At 45.7% G+C, this 26620-nt stretch overlaps 1 protein-coding gene across 3 annotated transcripts in view; it reads right to left on the reverse strand.

Moving 5' to 3' along the window:
* Nucleotides 1-26188, reverse strand: part of LOC308483514 (tetraspanin-15-like) — a 94760-nt gene extending 68572 nt beyond the window's left edge. Inside the window, exons 1-2 of one of the 3 annotated variants that reach the window (XM_081017545.1) lie at nucleotides 25997-26188; nucleotides 6359-6544 (exon numbers count right to left, since the gene is read on the reverse strand). In XM_081017545.1, coding sequence (XP_080873671.1) covers nucleotides 6359-6544; nucleotides 25997-26080 — 270 coding nt within the window. In that variant the 5' untranslated portion in view covers nucleotides 26081-26188. The remainder of the gene's footprint in view (nucleotides 1-6358; nucleotides 6545-25996) is intronic. The other 2 variants (XM_081017544.1, XM_081017543.1) reach the window with 2 other exon arrangements.
* Nucleotides 26189-26620: the final 432 nt, after the last annotated feature.

Consider the following 26620-nt stretch of genomic DNA (forward strand, 5'->3'; position numbering starts at 1 on the left):
TCCAGAGAAGCGGACACGGAGCAATGGATCCAAACTACAAGAAAGAAGATTCCACCTAAACATTAGGAAGAACTTCCTGACAGTAAGAGCTGTTCGACAGTGGAATTTGCTGCCAAGGAGTGTGGTGGAGTCTCCTTCTTTGGAGGTCTTTAAGCAGAGGCTTGACAACCATATGTCAGGAGTGCTCTGATGGTGTTTCCTGCTTGGCAGGGGGTTGGACTCGATGGCCCTTGTGGTCTCTTCCAACTCTATGATTCTATGATTCTATGATTCTAAGGCAGAGCAAGGATGTTGCAAGTGGAGATAGATAGCAGCTGTTTCCCAAATAATGCAAAATACTTCACCTAATTACAAGCAGGTGTTGCTGCTGGGGTTGGTGGGGGAGGGGAACGGCTGGTTATCGCCAGATATTGTTAATGATGTTTGTCTTAGACATGACAAAAATTCCAGGAGCTAGTCCTTGTTCAGCAGTGTTAGTCATATTCAGCTGCTCAGCAGCGTGGGTCCCAAACAAGATCTACATCAGTCATATACTGGCTGTGGAGGTGATTGTGGTGATCTAGGGAGCAGGTCTATCTGGAAGCGTTCTAGAGAGCTCACTCACGCATTTGGTATCCATGGGTACTGAGTGGCCAGACAAGGCAATCATGTTCTCTGGATCCTAACAATAAATGGAATTGACAACCTCAGCAGGTGGTGGACTCCCTTTCACTGGAGGTTTTCAAAGAGAGACTGGATAGCCATTTGTCAGGGCTTCTTTAGCTGTGATTTCTGCATTGCAGGGGGTTGGATTAGATGACCTTTGAGTCTACAATTCTATGAAACTATCAGCATCAATATGTCACAAGGACTGATGTGGCTACTGGCATTTCGTTCGTCACCATATGCATATGTTTGCCTTCTATAATATTGCTATAAGAAAACCCCAAGCTGAGTAGTCCAAAAATTGAAATACCAGACACGGCAATCTTAAAGAGTTTTGTCAGATAGGCACAGAATATAATATTAAAGAGAACATGACAAATGCCAGTGTCATTCATAGAATTGCTCAGGCTGTTCCAGCAGCGCTGACAAAAGGAGAAACAGCAATACCCTAAAAAAAATTCAGTTTGGAAGTTCAATCTTATTTTGTAATGTCAGAACAGATCTTATAAAAACACTGGATGAAATGGAAAGCCTCCCCTGGGAGACTGCATTCCAGCATTTCATTTGCAAGGTTTGGAACCGAGAGTGGATTTAGCCTAATCAAAAACAGCCCACGTTTGAGATGTGGCAGGTGTGGATCTAGCCTTAACCAAACACAACCTAGGTGTGAGGGATGCCAGGTGTAACTTCACTCACCACTAATGGATCACTCACCTCTCTCACGCAGCCACAGTATGGCTCACCAGTTTCAAAACTGCCGGAGGTGTGTGTGGACACAAGCAAGAGAATATCACACATTTGTCATTGAACTGACAAAAACTTTCAGGTCTTTCTGACATGTTAGAAGATGTGACTCAGAACAGCCAAGAAAGATCACCATAAAAACATAAAGTGAGCCATTTGGGTGAGGCCAATGACCCATCTAGTTCAGCATCCTGTTCTCAATGGCCAACCAGCTGCCTGTGTGAAACCCTCAGGCAGGACCCAAGCCCAAGAGCGCTCTCCCTTCCTGTGGTTTCCAGCAACTGGAATCCAGAAGCGCTGCTACCTCTGACACTGGTGGCAGAGTACACCTGTAGTGGCTAGTATCCCTCAATAGCCCTCTCCTCCATGAATTTGCCCCATCGCCTTTTTAAGCCACCTAAGTTGGTGGCCATCACTGCCTCCTGCTGGAGCGAGTTCCATATTTTAACTATTTGCTGAGTGACAAGAGAAGCTTTCCAACTATTTTCCACAGCAGCATTTTCCGCTCCCTTCATGCACCCTGTTTACTAAGTAGCACCCAGACAGTGCTCCGAATGCTGGAAACTCCAGAAGAGGAGAGGGCTGTTGCACTCAGGTCCTGCTTTCAGGCTTCCCATGGGCATCTGGTTGGCCGCCATAACAACTGGATGCTGGACCTGACGGGCCACTGACCTGACCCAGCAGATACTTGTGGAGTAACTCTACATTATACCAGGAGTGGTGGGTATTAGACCCTGGGGCTGAAATCAGGGCAGGGTTTCAGAACTAGCCTGCTCCTCCTCCGGACAAATGGTCAAAAGAGGGGACATGGAAGAAGTTTATAAAATTATGCATGGCGTGGAGAAAGTGGACACAGAAAAGCTTTTCTCCTTCTCTTGTTAACACTAGAATTTGTGAACATGAAGCTGAAGGTTGGAAGATTCAGGAGACAGAGCTAATTTATGGAACTCACTCTCACAGGAGGCAGTAATGGCCACTAGCTCAGATGGCTTTAAAAGAGGATTAGTCAAATTGATGGAGAAGGAGAGGGCTATTGATGAGTATTAGCCAGGATGGCTCTGCCTCCACGGCTGGTGGAAGCACTGCTTCTGAATCCCAGTTGCTGGAAACCACAGAGGGAAGAGGGCTCATGGGGTCAAATCCTGCTTACTGGTTTCTCACAGGCATCTGGTCGTCCAATGTGAGAGCAGGATGCTAGACTAGATGGGCCACTGGCCTGATCTAGAAGGCTATTCTTTTGTTCTTATGAGAAAGATACTGGGAAGAGAAGGACTCTGTTGTCCAGAGGAAGTTGTCCTAACTGGTGGAATCCACACCGATCACAGTAGCCAGAGCAAACAACTGGGGAAAGCCACCTCCCACTTGAGAAAGTCTTTAACCCCACAATCCCTGTGCGGCAAAAACAAAGGCCACCTATGGAGTCCCGAAGGATTTGCTGTTCCTGAATGAGTTCTGGACCATGCCTCCTCTCAATAAACCTAAAATACAGAGGTGCTGAATATCCATTGGAGAGTGCCCTTTGCCTCTCTGCTCCGGGTTCACCTTCTTCCAGTCATAACATACGGGAGGGCAAGAGCTGAGGTCTCCATGACATGGCAAAAGAATCCTGCTCAGCAGAAGAACAATCAGACTTGTGTAATGAAGACAATAAATTGAGAACAGAAGGAGTTTGAGAGGAGCACATCAAGGGTTGAGCATCATCCACTGATGCCCCCATCAGGTTTCATTTTTGAAAACACAAGGCCTTGCTATTCCCTAAACATATCCATTTCATAACCTGGAACTATGAATACCCTGGTTCCCCACCTCCAGCTAACCAAAGCATCCTGGAATTATAATTTGACAGAGAGCCCCCAGAACTGCAGAGTAACAGTTTCAGGGATTGGGGGGAGGAAGAGGAGGAGAATGGCCATTAAAGTTTTCATTCAGGCTTATAGGAAATGACAGAAAGGAAGCACTTCCTTTTCTCACATCTATTGTAATGTGTGGGGGGGGGGGATCTGCACCTGCCCACAAAAGAACATCAGGCTGCATCTATCTGTCTGATTTCGCTCGCCAGTTCCCAAACTGTGTCAAAACAGCCCCGAATTCTGCCACTTAGCCCTGGAGCGGTATTTGTCATCACCCGCTATCTTGGTTATGAAACAGTTTTATTAAACCTAAGACTTCCCGCAAAGGCCACTGAGAAATGCTACCCTTCCATCCTCAGCCAGAAAAATGCTTTTGTCCCTGTTGTTTAACTACAAAGCATCTGCCAGCTGTTTCATTCAACATCCTATTACACAGAGCAGACAGGAGCCAAACCAAAGGGTGTGTGTGTGTGTGTGTGTGCCAGTTGTTCTGAAATGCCTGCATGCAGAACAAAGACACCATAAGAATGGGAAGAAGGAGGAAGCATCTTTCTCCAGCTGCAATCTGAAGAAAGGCCAGCAAGAAGACTCCATTGCCTGGGCTTGTACTTCTAGGGCTGAGGAAACAAGGCCCTCTCACCTCGTCTGCTGGTGGCAAAATGGAAGGAATTTGGGGGCAACTTTTTCACTGGTGGTGATGGAGTGGGGGGACAGGAAGAAGTCAACGTTTGGGGGTTGGGTGCTTCCAGGTAAACGTGGGGGCACTCTCCCACTTCTCACTTTAAAGCAACCCCCCCCCCCCAGTTCAAGTGGGCAGGAGCCACCAAGTTCCCTCACAATGTCTCACCTGAACAGCATTTCAACATGGAACAGCCATGCTCCAGCTGAGACTTTGCAGGGGGAATATGGCCGCCTGCCTGGTTTCCAGTTGCAGCAGCCCCCAGCCCATTGAAGGGGGGAGGACTTTGTTGCAAAGCAAACAGGGCCAGAAAAGAGTTTGTAGGATGAGAAGGGAGAAGATGGAGCCACTACAGACTGGGGTTGTTTTTTTTTTGGGGGGGGGGAGTATTCTGCAAAATTTTATTGATGCAGTTATTGATGAAGTGCAATAGAGCTGGATGTATACTGAACAGTTCAGACATTATTCCACTGACTAATTGTTTTGTCCCTAATGCATTATTATTGCATCAACGAGAGGTTGCAGAATATACCCGCAAAAAACCTCCCAACACTCTGGAGGGGGTTCTTGTTCTTCCTGAAAAATCATAAGAATAGAATAGTTGGAAGGGACCATGAGGGTCATCTAGTCTAACTCCATGCAATGCAGGATTTTTTTTGCCCAAAGTGGGGCTCGATCCCACATCCTGAGATTAAGTTTCTTGTTTTATCAACTTCAGTCTCTCTCTCTTCTCCAGACCACCCCTATCTTCCCGAGGAGTCAGAAAACAGTTCTGAAGGATGAGAAGGGAGAAGATGGAGAAAGAAGCCCTCATTCTGTCCAATTCTTGAAATTAAATTTCTTTAAAATTAAAATATTTTTCTCTGCACTTCATATGCAAAAATCATTTAAGAAACCCCACAGATGTTTATCCAAGAGTCATCCCTTGCACCCAAAAAGCAATTTGGAGTGAAAATAAATTAAGATTCACATCAAATGATGTTTACGTGGGCAATGAAGCAACCCCTATAGATGCTTCCCATCGTTTAGAGGTGCTCCTGTTGTGAGGCAATTTAGCAGCACATTTGGGGCTCTCAAAATAACTATCTGAAGCAAACAGAATAGGGTGGCATGTATATTCCACAGCAACAGGGGCAGCTTAGAGGTCCACCATATCGAATCAATCACACAAGTTACTTAAATCCACCCATTACAGTGGATCTACTTGGAGTATGACATGTCACCCCAAATCTTCCCATGTATAAAACCATATAAAATAGCAACCAACACAATAATAATAAAATAGCAACAGTAAAACATTTCACTTCCAAAACCCAGTTCTGTCTTTTCCCACACCTTTGCTAAAAGCAGTAATGAATAGAAACATTGTTAGAGCCCACCTAAACAACAGCACTCCTGCCAACCTAGCAGTTCGAAAGCACGTCAAAGTGCAAGTAGATAGGTATCGCTCTGGCGGGAAGGTAAACGGCGTTTCCGTGCGCTGCTCTGGTTCACCAGAAGCGGCTTAGTCGTGCTGGCCACATGACTCGGAAGCTGTAAGCCGGCTCCCTCGGCCAGTAAAGCAAGATGAGCACCGCAACCCCAGAGTCGGCCATGACTGGACCTAATGGTCAGGGGTCCCTTTACCTTTACCTTTAAACAACAGCAAGGAGGAGGCAAGGCACTCCACAGCCATGGGGCCACCACAGAAAAGGCTGAATCTCTCGTGCCCAACAGCCTGACTTCTCCCTCCCTCCCTCCCCACATCACCCATCTTGGCAGGTTTAACATGGGTGAAGGTGGTCCTTCAAGTAACTTGACTCCAAACTGTTAGGGGCCATAAATGTAACCAGCAGAACTATGAATTGGACCTGGAAGGATACAGATAGCCTCTTATACAAACAGAATTGATGCAATAATGTCTGAGTATTTGGCGCCTGTCGACACCTGGGCCATGCAGACCCTCTCTGTGCCCACAGAACTGCCATATATCAGAAGGAAGGAGCAGTAGTAAATTCTCAACACTTCGAGAACTACTAACTGTTGAGGGAGTTGGATATGTTTAGTCTAGAGCAGACTGAGATGACAGCCACCATGAAATATCTAAAGGGCTGTTACTTGGGAGAGAGTGCCAGCTAATTTTCTACTGCTCCAGAGGGGAGGACCCAAACCAATGGATTCAAATGACAAGAAGGCAGATTCTGACTGAATCTTAGGAAGACGTTTCTGATGGCAAGAGCTGTTTGGCAGAGGAACAGAATCCCATGGAAAGTGGTGGACTCTCCTTCATTGGAGGTTTTTAAGCAGAGGTTGGATGGCCATCAATAATTATTTAGCTGTGACTCCTGCACTGCAGTGGGTTGGACTGGATGACCCTTGGGGTCCCTTCCACCTCTGCAGTTCTATGATTCTATGAATTTTGGAGCTGGGAGAGTTCCAGGAAGGGGGGAAGCAGCCTTACTGTTTTCAGCAGCGTCCGGTTGTCTCGGAGGGAGCCCACCATCCCAATGAAGGAAACAGCAAACATTGTTATGCCGAGGAGGAGGAGAATCAGTGCTGGTGCAAGGAAGATCCCTTCCAGGGTCCGGTGCTTCTGCCTTTCCACTTCGGCATAGATGCCAATGCACAATATCACGAGGCCAATGATCTGCAAAGAGGAAGGAAGGGGAAACATCTGTCACAAGGTTGCAGGGCTTCGGGAGTGGATGCCATTAAGAACAGCAGAAGAGTCTGCAGGATCAGGCCATTGCTGCGTCTGACTATGGAGGCAGAGCAGAGCCACTGTGGCTAGTAGCCATCAATAGCTTTGCCCTCCATAGGTTTGTCTAATCCTCTTTTAAAGTCATCTAAGTTGGTGGTCATCACTGCCTCCTGTGGGAGTGAGTTCCATAGTTCAGCAAGGTCTATTTTATCTGTCCCAAATCTTCCAACATTCACCTTCATTGGGTTTCCACAAGTTCTAGCATTATGAGAGAGGAAGAAGAACTTTGCTCTGTCTGCATCATTTTATAAACTTCTATCATGCTGCCTTATTCTCCTTGTCTTTAAACCTAAAAACCAAAAAGGCTGCAACCCTTCCTCATAGGGGAGACTTTCCACCCTCGATCATTTGGCTGCTCTTTTCCGAACCTTTTCCAACTCAGTGGCAGACCTTGGGGTCTCAGATTTCAGCGGCTCCCTGTGTGATGCCATACTTAGCTGCTCCCTGCATCTCACGCTCCATTCTGAATCATCGTTGTGACATCCCCTGTGGCGTCAGTGTGACCAAACCAGTCACGGTCCCCTAAATCTGCCTCTGTCCAACTCTACAACTTCCATTTTAAGGTGAGGAAGCCATAACGGTACATGTTCTGGAACCAAGACAAAATCGCCAAGTTTGCTGTTCTTGTTGCCCAGCGCAGTTCCACTTCCTCTTACATTCTGACCTGCCTAAACAGAGCAAGAGAGGGAGGCAGAGAAAAGGTTCAGAACAGGGTGGATTTGATTTAAATCACTAGTCAGTAAGACTTGACTTAAATCTTTTTCTTTTCTTTCTTTACAGAAAGACTCATTCTTACTGGTATATTCTTAATATTTACAACCAGATCAAGGTTTCATTTTTGGAATAATAAATTTTCAAAGTAATTTTTACAGTTATATCAAAAATTACTGATTTGGTTATAATATTAGAAATACATAGACAGATAATTATGAAATTACTGTGAGGTTTAATAAGTTAACTGTTTGTATTTGGACAACTTTTCTGCTGTACAGTGGTACCTTGGCTTAAGTACTTAATCCGTTCTGGAGGTCTGTTCTTAACCTGAAACTGTTCTTAACCTGAAGCACCACTTTAGCTAATGGGGTCTCCTGCTGCTGCCGCGCCACTGGAGCACGATTTCTGTTCTTATCCTGAAGCAAAGTTCTTAACCTGAAGCACTATTTCTGGGTTAGCGGAGTGTGTAACCTGAAGCGTATGTAACCCGAGGTACCACTGTACTTTATTGGAAGGAGAAAAATAACCATTTCCTTAATAAAAATTTAAACAATTTATTTAACTAAAACAATAACATTATAGCATATGTATCCATGTTTGTTAACTGATGTGGTTAAACAGTTTAAAAAACAACAATATACTTTGAGTTTTAGCACACATGAAAAACGTAAAACAAATCCTTATTTCCTGATGAATAGCCTTTGGACTATAATGTAACTTAAATAGAAAACTATCTTTAGAAAGATTCCCCCCCCCCCCAAAGCATTTTATTTTAAAAATCCAATTTAAATGAAAAAAAAAATCTGATTTAAATTTTAAAAATCTGATTTTTTTATTTTGATTTTTTAAAATCATTGATTTTTATCCACCCTGGTTCAGAAACATCATGAAGGGAGGAGGAAGCAGGTGCCCATGTGACCGACTAGGCATGCTGAACCCTGGTCCCACTGCGGAGACGCTGCAGGTTCCCTTGCACCCACCCTGCCAGGATGGCTGCTATAGGGGTACAAGATGGCAGTTGCTTTGCCTTTTGCCTCAGCGCCACAAGCAGCTGGTGTTGCAGAAAGGGCCTGAAGTGCCACTGAGTTGCCTCGGCACTCTCAGTTTGTTTGGGAATCTCGGGGAGATGTTGCCAAGCCTTTCCCCCCGCTAGGTTGCATGAATTAATATTTTAAATGCCAGAGACTGTGTGGCTGAAACTCAAAGCTACAGGGGCTGGCAGTGGAGATTTAGCTGGGATGGGCTATCTGGAACTATCTGGAATCAAAGTCATTTTTAGCTTGGCCACCTGAAAAAAAAATAGAGGGGCACAGGAGGAGGAAAGTGCCTCACTTGGGAAGTTCTAGGTACCAAAGCATCTTTTGGGTCAAGCTGGATGCACAGTTCCATTAAATGCCTCTAGGCTCTGCCCCGTTTCTAAACAGGGATACCCAATTAGGGGTGATGCCATGATGCATGGGAAAGGGGGTGTCAATCCTTTTCCCTGCAGTACTGATGAAGCCCCCTCCCCAATGGTATCGGCCCTGCAAGGGAGGCTCCAGAAACCAGCTGTTTAAGGCAAGCAGCTGCAGGAGTAGAGGAAGCAGCAGAGAGGGAGAGACCTCATTCAACGCAGTTTGCACTGGGACATTCTCCTGTAAAACCTGAGTCACACTGCACAGCAAGAACCTGCCCACCCGCCCAAACAACCCTGCAGCCTTAATGTGCATCTGCACTAGCTTTTTGTTCAACACTTTGCATGACCTATTGGAGCTGCAACATTGAGCATGGAAGAGTTCCAGCAAGGTTGGAAACAAAGTATTTTAAAAGGATGAACCAGAAGGTTAATGAAGTAATTGTTTTAATAAAAAAATTGAGATGAACAAAGAACAGTTAATTAGCTTCCAAAAGGCTACAGCCGTTACTCTTATTCATGGCATATTCACAGCTCGCCTGCTGCCCAGTTCTCAAAAGCAAAGTAAAAATTATTGCCCAGTTTAAGAGATGGCAGGACATCCCCAGCTCCTGGATATTGCAACTGGCACTCAGGAACAGTCATCAGCTTCATCAACAATGGTGTGACACATTTTTCATTCTGTCCATTTTTCTGGCTTACTCTGTCTCCCTTGCCGAAACCCTCAAATTTGTAATGGCTTGGAGCCTGGAGTGCCAGAGTTGCAAAGGCAGTGCTGGGACACCCTCAGTCACTTACAGCAATGAGAGAACTTTTTGAATTTGGGAAATATTAAGTGGAGTGCAAACAATTTGAGGTGCTTGCAAAACACTCACACAGCCTGCTTGGGGATGGGCACCTTGGAGAGAGCTCTATGATAAGCTCTACATCGGGAGCACCAACATTATCCCATTTCAATTAAAGGCATGGAACTACAATTGCTCATTAGCAAGAATACAAAAGGAAGATTGTTTGAAAACTTGGAATGGATGGAACTGACTCCTCTGAGATCATACACATCAAGCTGGTCTTTGAGAAAATGTTATTTACAAGAATAATTCTACCATAGCCACCATTATTGGAATAACAGGCCTCTCTTGACTTGAATAAGGCATATTTTGAAGCAATTTGTTACAATCTGATGTGTTGCCTGCACATCTGTCAAGTCTGCTTAAATCTACCCCTGTATGTTGGCACCAACTGAAGCTGAAAAAATTGTCTCTCGCATGCCTTACCCATTTGTCCTAGCCTGAATTATCAGGAAGATGCTCTAAATCAGCCTTCCCTGGTGCCCTCCAGATGCTGGCTGGGGCAGATGGGAAGAGAGAGTCCAAAACCTCTGGAGGGCACCAGGTTGGGGAAGGCTATTCTAAAGCCTGGCACGGTCACCCTCAAGGATGCATTTGATCCAACACTCTGCTTCCCACAGCAGTGAATCAGATGCACACTCAGGAAGTAGATGATGGCTTGCCTTGTTTGTACCCATCACCTGGCTCCCAGATGTTAGGGAAGTTGCATGTCATAGCTGCCAAGATGATTTTTTTTTGCTTCATCATACCCCATGTTGAGTAGGATCTGCAAGGTGAAGCCTAGGGTTGTCATAATCTTTATCACTGTGCATTTACATGTCACTTGGAAACCGTCCTTAATAGTTAAGGGAGCAAGGCCACACGGGACAAAGCATAGTCTTAGCCAGTAATTTAGTGTGGTGATCCATACTCTGGCCTCAATTCTTACAAATCCAGTTTTGAAACGCATGGTAGCATTGGAGACGTGTTTAGGAACTTCAGATATTTGTCCACTTTTCTCAAAGGCATAGTAGATGGAAAGAATGCAAGTTCCACAAATTTCTGTTCAAGAATTAGTTCTCAAAGCAGTTCACATAGGAAAACTGAGCAACAATTAAAACCTCCTTAACAATCACGGTTCTAAGTTTCCACCTCAGTGACCTCTGAACTCTTCCTTGAGTGTTTAGCACTGGGACTAGTAACTGCTCTACAGAACTTGGCTTTTGGATCTTTTTGTGGCTGGCTGTTGAAGCCCTGGGAGGAATGCTGGGGTGCACAATACCCCCACCACCACCCTCTTGTTGCCCTGCTAGGCTCATAGTGCTAACAGAGGAGTAGCTCTGTAGGTACACTCATGAGCACCAAGCCCATATAAGAAGACTATGGTGCCATAAGAGGGCAAAGGGATTTTCTTCTGGTGGGCAGATACTATCAATTGATTTTGGCTCTCAGAAGGCAACCTGTGGGGTGTTCTTGAGATGGCCAGGAAGCTAGAAGAGCAACTGGGCTGGGGGTGTCTGGGGTGAATACCAGACCTTCATGGATAAGCTAGAACTCTCTTCCCAGTGCGCCTGGATTGTACCACCTCTCTCTCTTCCTCATTGTACCTTCTGAAATGTCACTACTTCCTTGCTTTCTTTAGCTCAACCTTAACTACACTTTTCTTCTCATCTTCAATTGAAATGAAGCTCAAGTAGGTACAAATTGATTAATTCATCACATCCACACACACACACAGAGAGAGAGAGAGAGGGGGGGGGGTTTGGATAAAAAGATTTTCAATTTTCAAGGCAGGAACGTTGGAGGAAGACTTTTCTCCATTTGCTACATCTACAGCATTTGCTCTCGACTCTCATCCCAATAGCGATTAAGTTGATGGACGACAATTGGCCTCCTTCACTTGCATACATCTGCCTGAAACTGGCAATTTGCTCTGAAGTGCCGTGCACTGTCAAAAAACCATGTACTTTATGTCTATCATCTCTGAACTGTGGTAATGAAGAAGGGCAAATGGGTTGCCTTTCAGCCATCTTAATCCAGCAAAGAAAGAAACAAAGCAATGGAGCTTTGGACAAACAGCTTTCTAAGGCTTCCACAAGCACTGCAAGAAAGAACCTCAAAGTAAATTCCAACACTCCCTCAGCATCTTGTATACAATTTGGCTAGTATTTCTAACAAACCTGTTCAATTTCACAAGGCCTGGAACATCATCTGCTCCAGGAAGGTCAACACCAATAAAGACTTTGTGAACATGTGTCTGCCACCAGATTAGCTATCAGAGGCTCACAGGACACTTGTAGGCTGTCAGTATTTGCAGAGGGGACCCACAAACGCACATTGTGCAATTGAGGTGGATTTTTTGAAATGGATTTTCAAAATGGAATTGAAATGGATTTTCTTGCACAACCAACCTGCTTCCAAAAGCAAACAAAACAAAACATTTTGCAGGAAGGAGAGTGACAGAAAAGTGCACTGGAAAGTGTGGGGTGATAATGGCTGGACACGAAGCTCACCATGAAACAAACCAGGATGTATACTCAATAAAACAGTGGATGTCCTTTAACCTCTTCAGACATTTTGTGCAAACAAAAGTGGATGAATCAGTTGTCTGGATGCAACCACAGAGGCAAGTAGCCAAGTAGGACTAGTCCCACCTCACTATCAGTTCAGCCTCTCAAGAAGAAACAGTTTGACAATGGAGTTCTGGCCAGTGAAGAAATAAGAGGGTGTTTTTTTACAAGCTGTGTCTGCAGTGAGAGAGCATCTGTTCTGCTTATGAAAGGCCCTAGATTTAACCCCCAGCATCTTCAGGTGGGGCTGGGAGAAACCAGGAGAACTCCAGCTAGCCAGTACAGACCCACCAGGTGTCCCTAACTTCCAGGAACAGTCCCAGATTTACAGAAGCCACCCCGGAATGTCCCACTTTTCCTTCGGATGTCCCTATTTTCATTGGAGAAATGTTGGAAGGTTTGCGCTGTGTAGACAATACTGAGATTGACTAAGGCAGCTTCCTGTATTCCTGAGAATAAGGGTGGGAGGCTCCAGACGGCAGGCTTACTCAACGCGTCTGCTGCTAAATTAAAAGGGTAACACCACAAATATCTGGTATTCTCTGCTCACAAGAAACTGAACCAGCAGAGCAGCCTTTGCCAATGTGGTGCCCTCTAGACATTGTTGGACTACAACTCCGTCAGGTCCAGCCAGCACATAACCCAGGCCTACTCCTAGCACCCCCTAAGGCAATCCCAAGGCTCCCCAGAGGGCGCTACAGCCCATTTTCAGAACCACTGCAATAAATGCAAACAGGATGTTTACCACAGGCGTAGCCAGGATTTTTGTTGGGGGATGGGGGACAGAACCTCAGTTGATATTTTGATTTATTTAGGGCAGCAACTGTTCCCTGCCCCCCCTTGGCTACACCCATGACGTTTACCCGCCTGGCTAGAAATGGCTTGCAAGGGGTGTAGAAAGACGGACCACCAGACGAGCTGGAATTCTGCAGAAGAATCTTTCAGAGACATTAGGGGCCAGAAAATGACAGCATTCCCTGCCATGATTGTATAATAATAATAATAATAAATTTTATTTATATCCCGCCCTCCCCAGCCAAAGCCAGGCTCAGGGCGGCTAACAACAATCAAATAATCAAACAATCAAAGTCAGCCTTGCCAAGGCTAATACAGGAGCACAAGAACATCCCTGCGTGGCGCATTCTGAAGAGAGATGTGCCTTACTGCACTGCACACGTCTGCTGTGTTTTAATTCAAGTACAAGCCAGCTAAGTAAATCATAGTTAGCAATTAGCGACATAACATACCACAGGGAAGGATGAAATGGTCTTCTGCCCAGCAGATGCCAGATTAATTCCATTTTTAAAAGGTCAGTTATTTTGACCAAGCAGCAGCAATTAACTGGCCATGCCTAATTAAATGGGCAGCTTTCACTTTCTCTCTCTCTCATTTTGGCTACCAGACACCATGCTCTGCATCTCTCTCTTTTTTTTATAATAATTTTTATTCAGTTTCCAATATACATTCCATCCATATTTAACATCCACTTCTAACATATACATCTTTTAGACTTCCCTCAGCCTATCTGACAATACTCCGGCTTCTCCTCAGATCATATAAATCTTTCGCCTTTTTTACATGCTCTGCATCTCTCACAATGTTTTCTCTAGACTAAAACACCTTGAGATGTGGTATGTGACTCTTGTCTCTGCAATGACTGTGGCTGCACAGAAACTCCATCCGATTTCAGCCTTGCTGGTGCTCTGCCTTACATCTGTCCTGTGCAAGTTTTATTTTAAAGGACAAGAAAGAAAGAAAGTCTACATCTAACTTGTATGCATTTTGAATACACACACACCTAGCCCATTTCACATTCCACATAAAAGTGTATGTGAAATATACATTTGTGTGCACCCTTTTTGCACACCAAAAGTGCACAGCAAATCCAGGTAAGTGCACAATCTGGCTGGGAGCTGCATTCTAATCTGCAGGCAAGTTCAGAAGCATTGGATCGGCCTGGTCTGCTGAAAGAAGTAGGCCCAAAAATGTCTCCTTCAGAACTCTGAGCCCTCATCTATATAAACTGCAGCACAATATGCTCTAAAAAGTTGCACCAATTAAATCTGAAGGTGGAAGATGGGCAAAGTTACATTTTTTTTTACATTCCCCTTAAGAAGAACAAGATATGAACTACCTGCAAGTGGAGATCTAACACAGAATGGAAGAGGCTGGGTTAAAAACTACCTTTCTACCTGCAAGGCTTTAAAAAAAACCCCAAAAAACCATGTATGGCAAAAGTTTATTCTCCCTTCTCACCTGACACAGACCATCCTAGCACCCTAGTCTGCTGCATGTGTGAACCAGTTCTAAGCTCCTACAGAGGTTTTAGTTAGACCTGGAGCAGTTGCCAGGGCATTACCACATTCACCTCTACATAGTTCCAGCCTTATTTCAAACATCATGATATATCAAAATATTGTGACGTTTATCTGGTGATATATCGTGATATTGAAAACCAGGTATCGCCTAGCCCTATAACGTGACCATGTTGATGAAGGGTCTGGAAACCAAGCCTCATGAGGAGCGACTGAGGGAGTTAGGGATGTTCAGCCTGGAGAAGATGGAGTATGATAGGCCTCTTCAAATATCTAAAGGGCTGTCCCATGGAAGATGGAGCAAGCTTGTTCTCTGCTGCTACAGATGGTAGGACCCAAACCAATGGATTCAAATTACAAGAAAGAAAATTGCTACCGAACATTAGGAAGAACTTTCTGATCGTAAAAGCTGTTTGACAGTGGAACAGGCTCCGTTGAAAGGTGGGGGGGTTTCCTTCATTGGAGGTTTTTAAGCAGAAATTGGATGGCCATCTGCCTGCAGGAGGTTGGACTAAATGACCCTTGTGGTCTCCACAATTCTCTGGTTCAAATTCCCTTGTGCATGGAAATATCTCTTTACCTGTTCAGCACAAAATGAACCATGAAGCCTCCTCAACGTCAGGAAACACAGGGAAGCTTCTACATGCCAAATGTGCCTAGAAGGCCCTGCAGACTTCTGTGCTAAATATGCAAAGGTCTGAAGATGACCCTTGACATGCAGATGTGTTGGGGAGACATGGCCCCAAACCGTCACCCCACTTTAAGCTGCCGGGTGTTCAGGCAAACACCTGAACAAGGCCACAATGGCTGTAACTCGGACCCATGCTAGGCTTGAGGGTGGGTGCTGCTGCCAGATGAAGAAGCCACCTATCTGCCACATCTCCACTAAGCGTCCAATCTGGTGGCTGCTTTGGGTTGGAGGAGGAAATTCCTAGGAGTTTATCTCAGTGAAGACCTTACTTGGAAAATAAATACAACCCAGGTAGTTAAGAAAGCCCAACTGAGGCTCCATCTCCTCAGAGGATTGCGGAAGAATGATGTCAATCAGCATTTGATGATCTCTTTCTATCAGTCCACAACAGATTCATACTGCATCACGGTGTGGTACGCTGGTTTGACATCAACTGATAGGAAGTGCCTACAGAGGGTGGTGAATACAGCACAAGATATTATGCGTTGTCCTGTGAATCCACTGGATGAAATAGCAGAAGAATGTTGCCTCATGAGAGTGAGGAAAATTCTTGGGGATGAATCACACCCTGGTCGGCACTTTCTTGATCTCCTGCCCTCAGGCAGAAGATATAGAAGCATGATTAGTCGCACCAACAGGGTAAAGAACAGCTTCTATCCATGGGCTGTTAGGCTGCTGAATGAAAAGATAACAACAGGGCAACTGACTTTTGGGTTTGGTGGGTAAACAAGGGGAATTAAGTAAACAAGGGGAATTAAGACTAAGAGAGCTAAGTGGGGGGTGCTCGTGTAATCTCACTGTATACAAGTTGTGCAAGTGACAATAAAGTATTTCAATATCAACTTCAATCTCCACTAAGCATTCAATCTGGTGGCTGCTTTGGGTTGGACGAGGAAAAGCAAACGGAAAAACTTTATGGCTCAGTCCAGACCAAATGGCATGGGGCTCTGGTGACCTTGGGGCAAGGCAGCCTCCACTTCCGATTGTGGATGTCTAGGCTGGGGTATGCAACGAGGGCCAGGGAGTCCCAGGATCACATCTCACCTCAGCCACGAAGCTCACTATGTGGCCTTGGGACAGACAGGCCCCCTCAGCCACGTTTCCTGCACAGGGTCACTGTGAAGGCAAGACTGATGTGAAGAGGAGCTCCAACCCATCCACTCTGGAGCACCTTGGAGGGAGGGCCGAACGAAAACACAACGAGAAGAAAATGACTCTGAAGCTCATAGCTGGGGCTGGCCTGCTTCGTTTCCCACAAACCTCCTCCCTGCCTTGGATTTTCTACAGTGGAACTTTTCTACGATGTGAATTTAATTAGTGCTCGGCTGTCAGAAGAACGATTTGGAAGATGTTGCTTCTCCCGGCACACACTCCATTATACTACTCCTCATAAAAGTTTGCCAGTAAACCCTCCATAATTGCCCAGCAGTTGCACAGAGATCTTCTTTTATGTATTGCAAACAGAAGTTGCAGCAGCCTTCCAAGGCAGGAGATATATCACATTCATGACAAGATGCAGGCCTGCAGCAGGTTTCAATTTCCCTTGTCGCAAAATGGCAACGACTATGGAATTAACCAATCAACATCTACCTGGTTCTGGAAAGCCATCCTGTTTAGCAACCTGAGCTGTTGATGTTGCTGCTTGTCGTTCTCAAGTTTTGATTGTATCTGTTGTGTTTCTATGATATTGACAGCCATCTTAGGAGGCCTATGCCCACCCAACGGTGGCACATAAATAATTTTATAAATAAAAATAAAACACAACTGTAATGCTTATCCAAAAGCCCAGAATTCAGAATCATACGATAGGCAGCTGATTCAGCAGGTGAAGCTTTTCTGCCTCAAGGTGAGAAAAAAGAGCTATATCTGCTGAATTTCAGCCTGCCTCATAGGTCAGTGGGGAAACAACAGCTTGATGGCTTCCGACCATTAATATCAACATAGCTAATACAATGCGGTAGCTCATATGTAGCTGATACAGCTGTTAAGAGTAGAATTATGTTCAAACGGCTTTTGCTCCAGTTACCTTCCATTCCAAGCAACTTCCTGGTTCACAGTTCAATCTCTAGGCCACAACACAACACATATGCAGCCACTACAGCTGCTTTGCTGCATTCCTGAAGGAAATGCAAACCAACCTTGCAGAGCTCTGTACAGATGAGACCGGGGTTGGGGGTGGTGAAGTGAACTTTCCACGTTCTCAGCTTCCCAGTTTGATGGATTGCCTCTATTTCTTTCTGAATACACATGTGCCCACATGCATTCTCCCTCACCCTCAGTATTTAACTCTGGCAATCTCAAATGGTTTTTAAAAGCCTTTCCTGACAACCGCTCAGAAGCTCTTTAGCCACCTTCCTTGCTTTCAAGCAGCAGCAATTAAGACCCAGGGCAGGAGGGTTTGCTCTCCAGGCACCTCCACTCATTGGAAATGCTGCAGCTGAAAGTTGCCAGCAAGCACAAGTGGATCCATTGCCTCACAGGAAAGTCCTCTTCTTGAATGCTACAGGCCTGCCCAAAGTTTTCCTCGGATGTCTTCCCCAAGAATTAAGCAGCATTATATTATAATCAGCAGCAGTCATCTGTGAAGAGGAAAAAGCAAGCAAGTTCCTTCCCACAGCGCCTGCATGGGGTCATTCCTCTCCTCCATAATAATAATAATAATAATAATAATAATAATAATAAAACCAGGGTGGATTTGATTTAAATCAAATCGATATAAATCACAATTTAAATCACTAGTCAGTAAGACTTGATTTAAATCATTTTTTTACAGAAAGACTCATTCTTGTTGGTATAATCTTAATATTTACAACCAGATCGAGGTTTCATTTTGGAATAATAAATTTTCAGAGTAGTTTTTACAGTTATGGTATATCAAAAATTACTGATTTGGCTATAATGTTAGAAATACATAGAAAGATAATTATGAAATTATTGTCAGGTTTAATAAGTTAACTGTTTGTATTTGGACAACTCTTCTGCTGTACTTTGTTGGAAGGAGAAAAATAATCATTTCCTTAATAACAATATAAACAATTTATTTAACTAAAACAAAAACATTACAGCATATGTATCCATGTTTGTTAAGTGATGTGGTTAAATGGTTTTTTTTAAAAAACAAACAAACCTTAGACTGAGTTTTAGCACAAATGAAAAATGTAAAATAAACCCCTATTTCCTGATGAATAGCCTTTGGAGTATAATGTAACTTAAACAGAAAACTATCCTTAGAAAGATTTTCCCTCCAAAAGCATTTTATTTTAAAAATCTGATTTAAATACAAAAATCTGATTTTATTTTATTTTATTTTTTAAAAAAATAATTGATTTTTATCCACCCTGAATAAAACCTTATCCCTTCCTAGGGATGAGCAAACATGTCAGTTTCAATTTCTTATTCTTCCAATCTTAAGTTCAGCCTTCCTCATTGCTGTACCAGTTAGCAATCGTACAGCAGTCACATCTTAGGCAACGGTTCTGTCCAAGAACCATATATGCCATATATGCAGAAACGAATATACATATACACAAACTGCGCCTTTGGAACTGCCCCTGCATGAGCATCCCCAGCCTTACAGGGCCAGCGTGCTTAGTGGGACACACACACACACACACACACACACACACCCCAGCAAGGCAGACAGCTTTAAAGCATTTTTCACGCTGGGTTTGCTGGGATAGAGAATCAATATGAATCTGCTTGGGCACTAGCCAGCGTTGCCTCTGGCACATCTGAACAGACATCAGCTGTAGTAGATAGCAGAACATTGGTTGCTGGCTTCTTCACAGGTGCACCTCCATGAACAAGCTGTGTGGGTTTTAGGTAATATCGCAGCTACAGAGACTTGTTTGTTAAATATGGTGCACTTGACCAACTTTTGACTCTGACTGATGTTCCCGATCCCTTATCTGTGGCTTCTGGTTACCTCCACAATGTAACCTGGACCCTGACAAACCACTGTTATAACCAGAATCCTGCACCACCCACAGAAGCTGCTGAGCAGATCTTGCCCACCTTGGTTTGCCTATTGCACAACCATGGCCATGAAGCTTTGGCTAACACACACTTGGCTATTTCTTGACTGGTGGTTTGAATGACAAAATTGAAACAGAGGTAAAAACGGAGCTGGTGCCACAGCCAGGAAAGCTCCTGAGCTGTTGGAAAATTCCAATGGTGAGTTATATGAAACAAATGGACTCTCACACAAGTCCATTCACTGGTGGCCTCAAGCACAGCAAACCATCTCAGCCTCAACTCTACAGAGGGTGATGATATGCTGACCTACAGGTTTGCTGGATGGATAAGCATCTTAAGTACATAGAGCTTTTAGGGGGGAAAGCCATTACTGAAAGTACCTGTGATAATAAGGGTGATTATATGAGATGTAAACAATGTTAATGTCCATTGGGATTGCTGGTCCACTTATAGGCATTATTGACTGAATGTTTCAGAATGCTAAATTAGATTTCGCCCAATATTCAGACTATAGATGCTTTACTAATTGATTAAATTTATAGAGTGTAGATATTTCACTTTCTGCTGGTTGTGTTTATTATATTTAAACAGAAGAGGGAAGCAAAAAACCCAGCGCATCCTCCAAAAAGATCCTTTTCACTGTCCTGTCAACTGCGCGCGTGCGCGCGCACACACACACACACACAACATTCAATCACCAGGAAAATGAAGTTCCAAGGTAACAGGATGCAAATGAAGTTCTCTGTGCAACAGTGCCCCACTGACCATGCTGAACTGCTCAAAACCACTGTGCAAACCACCTGCGGAACAGGGAGCATGTTTACATGATCAGATGCTTATGTGGAACTTTCTTCCCTTAATGCTATTCCATGCCAATGTTTGATAATCTGCAGTAAAACAGATGTTTGTTCATTTGGCATCTCTGTTTTCTGTGAGAGATAATACAGCATTCTGCCATTATGTGGTGAGCATGTGTGCGCACACACGTGTGGGGTTTGTGCCTACATGTGTGGATGCTAGAGACAGCGGACACAGGGTGGACAAAGACGCTTTGGTGATGCCCACTTTTAGATTGTTGCTTTTTGAACACTGGCCAGCAGCAGAATGGAACAACTGATTGGTTCAAAATTGGGAAAGGAGTACAACATGGCTGTATATTGCCTCCCTGTTTATTTAACTTATATGCAGAATTCATCATGTGAAAGGCTGGACTGGATGAATCCCAAGACGGAATTAAGATTGCCGGAAAAATATCAACAATCTCAGATATGCAGATGACACAACCTTGATGGCAGAAAGTGAGGAGGAATTAAAGAACCTTTTAATGAGGGTGAAAGAGGAGAGCACAAATTATGGTCTGAAGCTCAACATCAAAAAAAACGAAGATCATGGCCACTGGGCCCATCACCTCCTGGCAAATAGAAGGGGAAGAAATGGAGGCAGTGAGAGATTTTACTTTCTTGGGCTCCATGATCACTGCAGATGGTGACAGCAGCCACGAAATTAAAAGACACCTGCTCCTTGGGAGAAAAGCACTGACAAACCTAGACAGCATCTTAAAAAGCAGAGACATCACCTTACCAACAAAGGTTCGTATAGTAAAAGCTATGGTTTTCCCAGTAGTGATGTATGGAAGTGAGAGCTGGACCATAAAGAAGACTGATCGCCGAAGAATTTATGCTTTTGAATTATGGTGCTGGAGGAGACTCTTGAGAGTCCCATGGACTGCAAGAAGATCAAACCTATCCATTCTTAGGGAAATCAGCCCTGAGTTCTCACTGGAAGGACAGATCCTGAAGCTGAGGCTCCGATACATTGGTCACCTCATGAGAAGAGAAGACTCCCTGGAAAAGACCCTGATGTTGGGAAAGATGGAGGGCACAAGGAGAAGGGGACGACGGAGGACGAGATGCTTGGACAGTGTTCTCAAAGCTACTAACATGAGTTTGACCAAACTGCAGGAGGCAGTGGAAGACAGGAGTGCCTGGCGTGCTCTGGTCCAGGGGGTCACGAAGAGTCGGACATGACTAAACGACTAAACAGCAGCAGCAGCAGTTAGCCACCTCAGCTCTAAATACTTCTCTGTTGCAGTTTCTCACCACACTGAATCCTCAGAATCACTTTGTCCAATAAAGCAGATCCATTCCATTATTCACGAAGTCGCAGAATGTGAGTATTACAAAGCCTGCTGAGAGAGAAAAGGCACCTTGACACCTTCCGAAGTACAGATAGCTTCTGCAGGTAACCATTCAAGCAGTGAAGCAGGCCCATGTATCCGTGGTACAACATCATTCTCATTTACTTCTACTAAAGGATTCAATAAGATTGAATGGGACCGGAATAGAATTTTCTCTTGAGGCAATACGTTCCTCATGGAGCAGATTTCAACATTCAACTAAAGCTCAAGGTACAAGTAGAATTATTAGGAGCAATCACAAAGAAGTACAGCATTTACTCAAAGGCTTCTGTTCCACTCCTTACCCACATCCTTTCATGAAGTTCATACAGACAAGCCTGTCATACTATTAAGCTTTGTACTATTAACAAAAGCTTCTTTGTCACCCATCCATATCAAGCAGTGACATGAATAACGGCATACAGCTGGTTTTACTGAACAGCGAGCTTCCGAAGAATACCTCACTCTTGCAAGAAACAAGAGACTTGCAATTTACAGAGAAATGTTCAGAGGCAGCCTTCTTGACAAGGAGGGCCCGACACCAGTTACTCTACATACCACTACCAGCTCACCTCCAAAGTTTTTACAGTCTCAACCAGCAGTGGACTGATTTATAACTGAAGTTTGTGATCAGCCGGCAGGCGTGAAGCCGCCTCTGTGCCTGGACTGAACCACTTCAGTTTGCAGGGGAACAAATGCGTGTTTGGATACGTTCTGCTTGTGGGCATCCCATGGGCATCTGGTTGACTGTGGGAACAGAGCACTGGCCTGAGTGGGCTCTTCTAGTGCTCTTATGCTCATCTGCATGAGACAAGCAGGTCAGGGAGAAAGACTAGCCTATCCGTCTTCCAAAATGCTCGCTTCCTCAGTTTGTACCCATGGTGGCTGGAGGTAATGGGAGTCATAATCCAAAGCATCTGGGGGGCACCAAGCTGCCTGAATTACACCAACCTTGCAAAGGTGGGGCAGTTAAACTAGCAGGAAAAAAGCAGGGAGGGCAGGTCCACCTTCCAGTCCAGAAGCCAAGGAGGTGATGAGCCTCAACAGATTCTGAAGGAAACAAGCTTGCTCAGCGCCTCTTGATAGAGTCACCTCCCTGCCTCTTCAGCCCTACCAGACCCATCAGACAAAGGAAGAGGTGATGTCCCCACTGTGGAAGGACGTGTGGATCCAGAACTGGCTTCCACAGTCACTTACAGACTCATTGTTAAAACCGTGTTTATGGAAGACAATCTTACTCGGCTACGAGTGATCGCCAAAGGAGGAGGAGGAGGAGAGGCCAAGTGCTTTAGCCCAGTGCTCCCTTGTTAATTTATGGAATAATCCAGATTACTTCTTGATTTATGGAGGAACAGATGCAGGGGCTCAAACCTATGGGGAGCCATGACCCTTCTCCATCTGTAATCCCTGATGTGCAGCCCTCATCTGTAGGGCCATCAGCAAAGGGCAACCAAAAGGAGGAAGAGGATGGAAAGACTCTCCTATGAAGAAAGGTTGAAGCATTTGGGACATTTTAGAGAAAAGGTGAGTAAGAGGCGACATGAAATAAGTTTTTAAAATTATGCATGGCATGGAGAAAGTGGAGAGAGCAAAGTTCTGCTTCCACTCTTGCAACACTAGAAATTGTGGACATCCAATGAAGCTGAACGTTGGGAATTTCAGGGCAGATACAACCAAGTTCTCCTTCACGCAGCACAGAGTTAAACTATAGACCTCACTTGGATGGATGGCCACCAACGTAACGTAAATGGCTTTAAGGGCTATCCGTGGCTGAAGACGGGATGACTATGCTCTGTTCCCACATGGAGGAAGTAATTCTTCCAAATACCAGTTGCTGAAAACCACAAGAGGGGACAGTGCTTGGATCCTGCTTGTGGGTTTCCCACAGGTACCTGGTTAGCCATCACGAGAACAGGATGCTGGACTAGATGGGCTTGATCCAACAGGCTCTTCTTATGTTCAGTGAGGAGAAAAATGCACTCCACACCTGATCAGAGGCCATTTATCCTTACATCATGCCTTTCTGGGGCCCTGGCATTGAACTCACACTGGGGGCAGAGGCAGAGAAAGGTGGGTGCGGTGGGTGTGACCTGCCCCAGGTGCCATCCCTGAGGGGGGAGTGACATCGCCGCCCCGCCCCAACACTTGCCACTTGCCCAGGAGGCTAGCAGTGGTTGGTGCACCCCTGGGAATCGTCCCCCGCATCCCTGGGATGCTCGCCCCGCCTCCACGGGCCCCGCCTCCCATCCTCCACGGGCCCTGCCTCCACGGGCAGCTAGCCCCACCCCCAGGTGCATGCCGCTCCAGGTGCGGGAGCAGCTAGCTCCACCTCTGACTGGGGGTAAACCTTGGTAAAATTCGAGTGCAAATTAGATCCTGGACTTTCTTCACCAAAATCTTCGGCAAAGAAATTTCCCCTCCTTTGATAGCTCCAGTTGCCAGAAGGAGGTGTACAAGACACCATCCAACCACCTTAGGGACTCCACTCTGATTTGCATTATGTGAAGCAAAACTCAAATGTTGCAGTATGGTCTGAACATACACAAAGTTAGGCATGATTTTCTCGGCCAGTCTGTCGTTCTTCCCCAACAACTGGTACTCAGGATACTGCCCCTGTACTCAGTTCCTTTTAGCAAAATGTCCCATGAATTTTAAAACTTTTTCAAGCTCTCTAAGCCAGTGGCCATCAACACAGCTTAAGGCGGCAAATTCCACAAGTTATTTATGTATTGTCTGAAGAGGGACTGGTAGTTACACCATTGTTTTAATTAGTTCCCTAGGCAAGGTGGGGCTGTTCTCCCACAAGTGCACACATGTTCAGTCAGAGGCTCAACTGCCTAAGAATCAGTCTAAGCTTTTTCCTGCCAGCCTTGACTGGGGTTTTTTGTTTGCCTGTGTGGGGACCTGGAGATCTGAGTCATGACCAAACTGCATTTTTACTGGAGATTATATTGGTGCATTTTATTATGGTACCCTCTCTGATATCACATGGTGATGAAAGGCAAATTAGAAAATACATTAAATAAATAAAAATAAGAATGAGCAACTTTCCATATAATGAGCTGGGAAAAGGTGTAAGTAGAGGGGGTGAAACTGTGGCCAGCAGATCAAAGAGTAACTCATTTATTACAAAATACATTTTTTGTGGCCATGCAGGGTTATCCTGAGTTGCAGGAATATATGCACACACCTGTACAGTGGTACCTCTGGATGTGAACGGGATCTATTCCGGAGCCCCGTTTGCATCCTGAAGTGAACGTAACACACGACTGTGCGTCTGCGTGGGCGGCATTTCGCCGCTTCCACGCATTACATCATTTTGAGTGTCTGCGCATGCACAAGCAGAGAAACCCGGAAGTAACGCACTCTGTTACTTCTGGGTCACGCGGAGTGCAACCCGAAAATGCTTAACTTGAAGCGTATTCATCCCAAGGTATGACTGTATATGTGTATAATAAAGGAAGGGTCAGAACGCAGAGGTAGAGCATGCAGAAGGTGCCTACACTTCACAGGGAGGGCTGGAATAGAAGTAGCGCCACTTCCAGCGAGTGTGGACAATGATGTGCTAAACACACCCAATGGTCCACTTTGGGGTGTTCACATCAGCATCTTGAAATGCAGTGAGGTTATTTCCTCCTGCTGTGCTTCAAGCCACATCTGCATGGCACTGTTCACATCAGAGAAGGGGTGGGCAAGTATTCACTGGATGCACATGAGCTTTTTGGTTCCCCTGCCCTTGCAATCCCCCCCCCCCCCCGCAATCCTATTCAATAAGCTATCATCTGCATAAGCAGGACAGCTGTTAGGGTGTGTTCAGATTGCTGCTTATTCCACAAACAGTTTTCTAGTTAGATTGCACCTGGTTTTTTTTGGGGGGGGGGGTGTTGAGGAGAAACCACACCAGGCAGCAGTATTTTCCAAGAAGCAACAGGATCCTTCTGGATTGTGGCTAATGTCGTGTAAATGCAGCTGCCCAAAACATTCCTGTTTATATCTTTCTCATAAAGAGCTCAAACTGGTGATACATAATTCTCCTCCTCCCCATTTTATCCTCAAAACCACCCTGTGAGGTGGGCAGGGAGTGACTGGCCCAAAGGGAGCTTCATGGCAGGAGGGGGTTTCGCCAATAACACAGAACGTGGACATATTTCTGCTTCAATTTATTGCTGATTTTGATCTTTTATCAATGTTTCCAATGGCTGTTAACTGTTTCTACCAATAATGTTATCGTTTTATTCTTGTCTGCAAAACAATCCAACAGTATATAATTCTAAAGAACAGAGAAAATCAACGCGGCTTCCAAGCCAGCCGTGGGAAGGCACTGGCTGCGGGCGATCTAAGGCCGCTTCTTTTCTTCCGCTCCCACACGGGGGGGGGGGGCGAGGGGGGAGCAGCGGCGCCAGAGGCCCGCAAACACCATGCTGGAAGATGCAGAGTCCAGAAACCAAACCCCCGGGGGAAGAGAGGCGGCGGCGGCGGGGGGCGCAGATACAGCAAAGCCCCCCCCCCGCGCGCTGCAGGCTGCAATGGAGGAGCGGCCTGCCCGAGACAAAGGGCTGGGTTTGGTCCCCGCCCGGCGCGGCGCTGAGCGGCCCCGGGGAGCCACGAGGCGGCGGCGGAGGAGGAGGAGGAGGAGGAGGGCGAGAGCCGCCCGGAGCCCGGCGCCGAGTCACCTACCGAGAAGAGGGTGGCGTACGCCGAGAGCGCGAACTTGAGGCAGTAGTAGTAGCCCAGCGAGTCTCGCCAGCCCTCGCCGCCCATGGCTCCGCCGGCGCGCCTTTCCGGGGGAGGCCGGCCAGCGGCGCGCCTCCATCCAGCCGGGAAAGGGACCTGGGTCGCCGCCGCCGCCCCTCGCCCCCCCTCGCCCCCGCCGGCAGCTGCCGCTCCACTTTCTCTTTCGCCTCGCCAGCGGCGCGCCCCTCCCACTTCCGCCCCGCAAAAGTGAAAGCAATTAAAGGGCGCTCCCTTGCGCCCTCGGCCCTCCAGGCGCGGTGTCGGCGCTACCCGCCAAAAGAGGCGCAGAGGGAGGAGGACCGGAAGCTTCTCTCCCCACGAAGCACGCACAAAAATCAAGTTGTGTTTTGTGCCCTCTGGAACTTTTACGGGTTGCCCGCGTTTCGCATTTCAATTTTGACACCACCACAACAGTCTTTCAGCTACACTTTTATGCAGGTTCTGCTGGCAGGCGCAAATTTGTGACCCGCTCTGCGCTTCACGTGTAGATGTCCAGAGAAAAATGTCTGAATGTGAATGGCTCCATAGAGCAAAGGGCCTTTACTTGGAGGCTGTCAGGGATGGTAT

This window comes from Podarcis pityusensis, assembly GCF_964106645.2.
Source record: "Podarcis pityusensis genome assembly, chromosome: 8".
In the NCBI taxonomy this organism is placed as follows: domain Eukaryota; kingdom Metazoa; phylum Chordata; class Lepidosauria; order Squamata; family Lacertidae; genus Podarcis; species Podarcis pityusensis.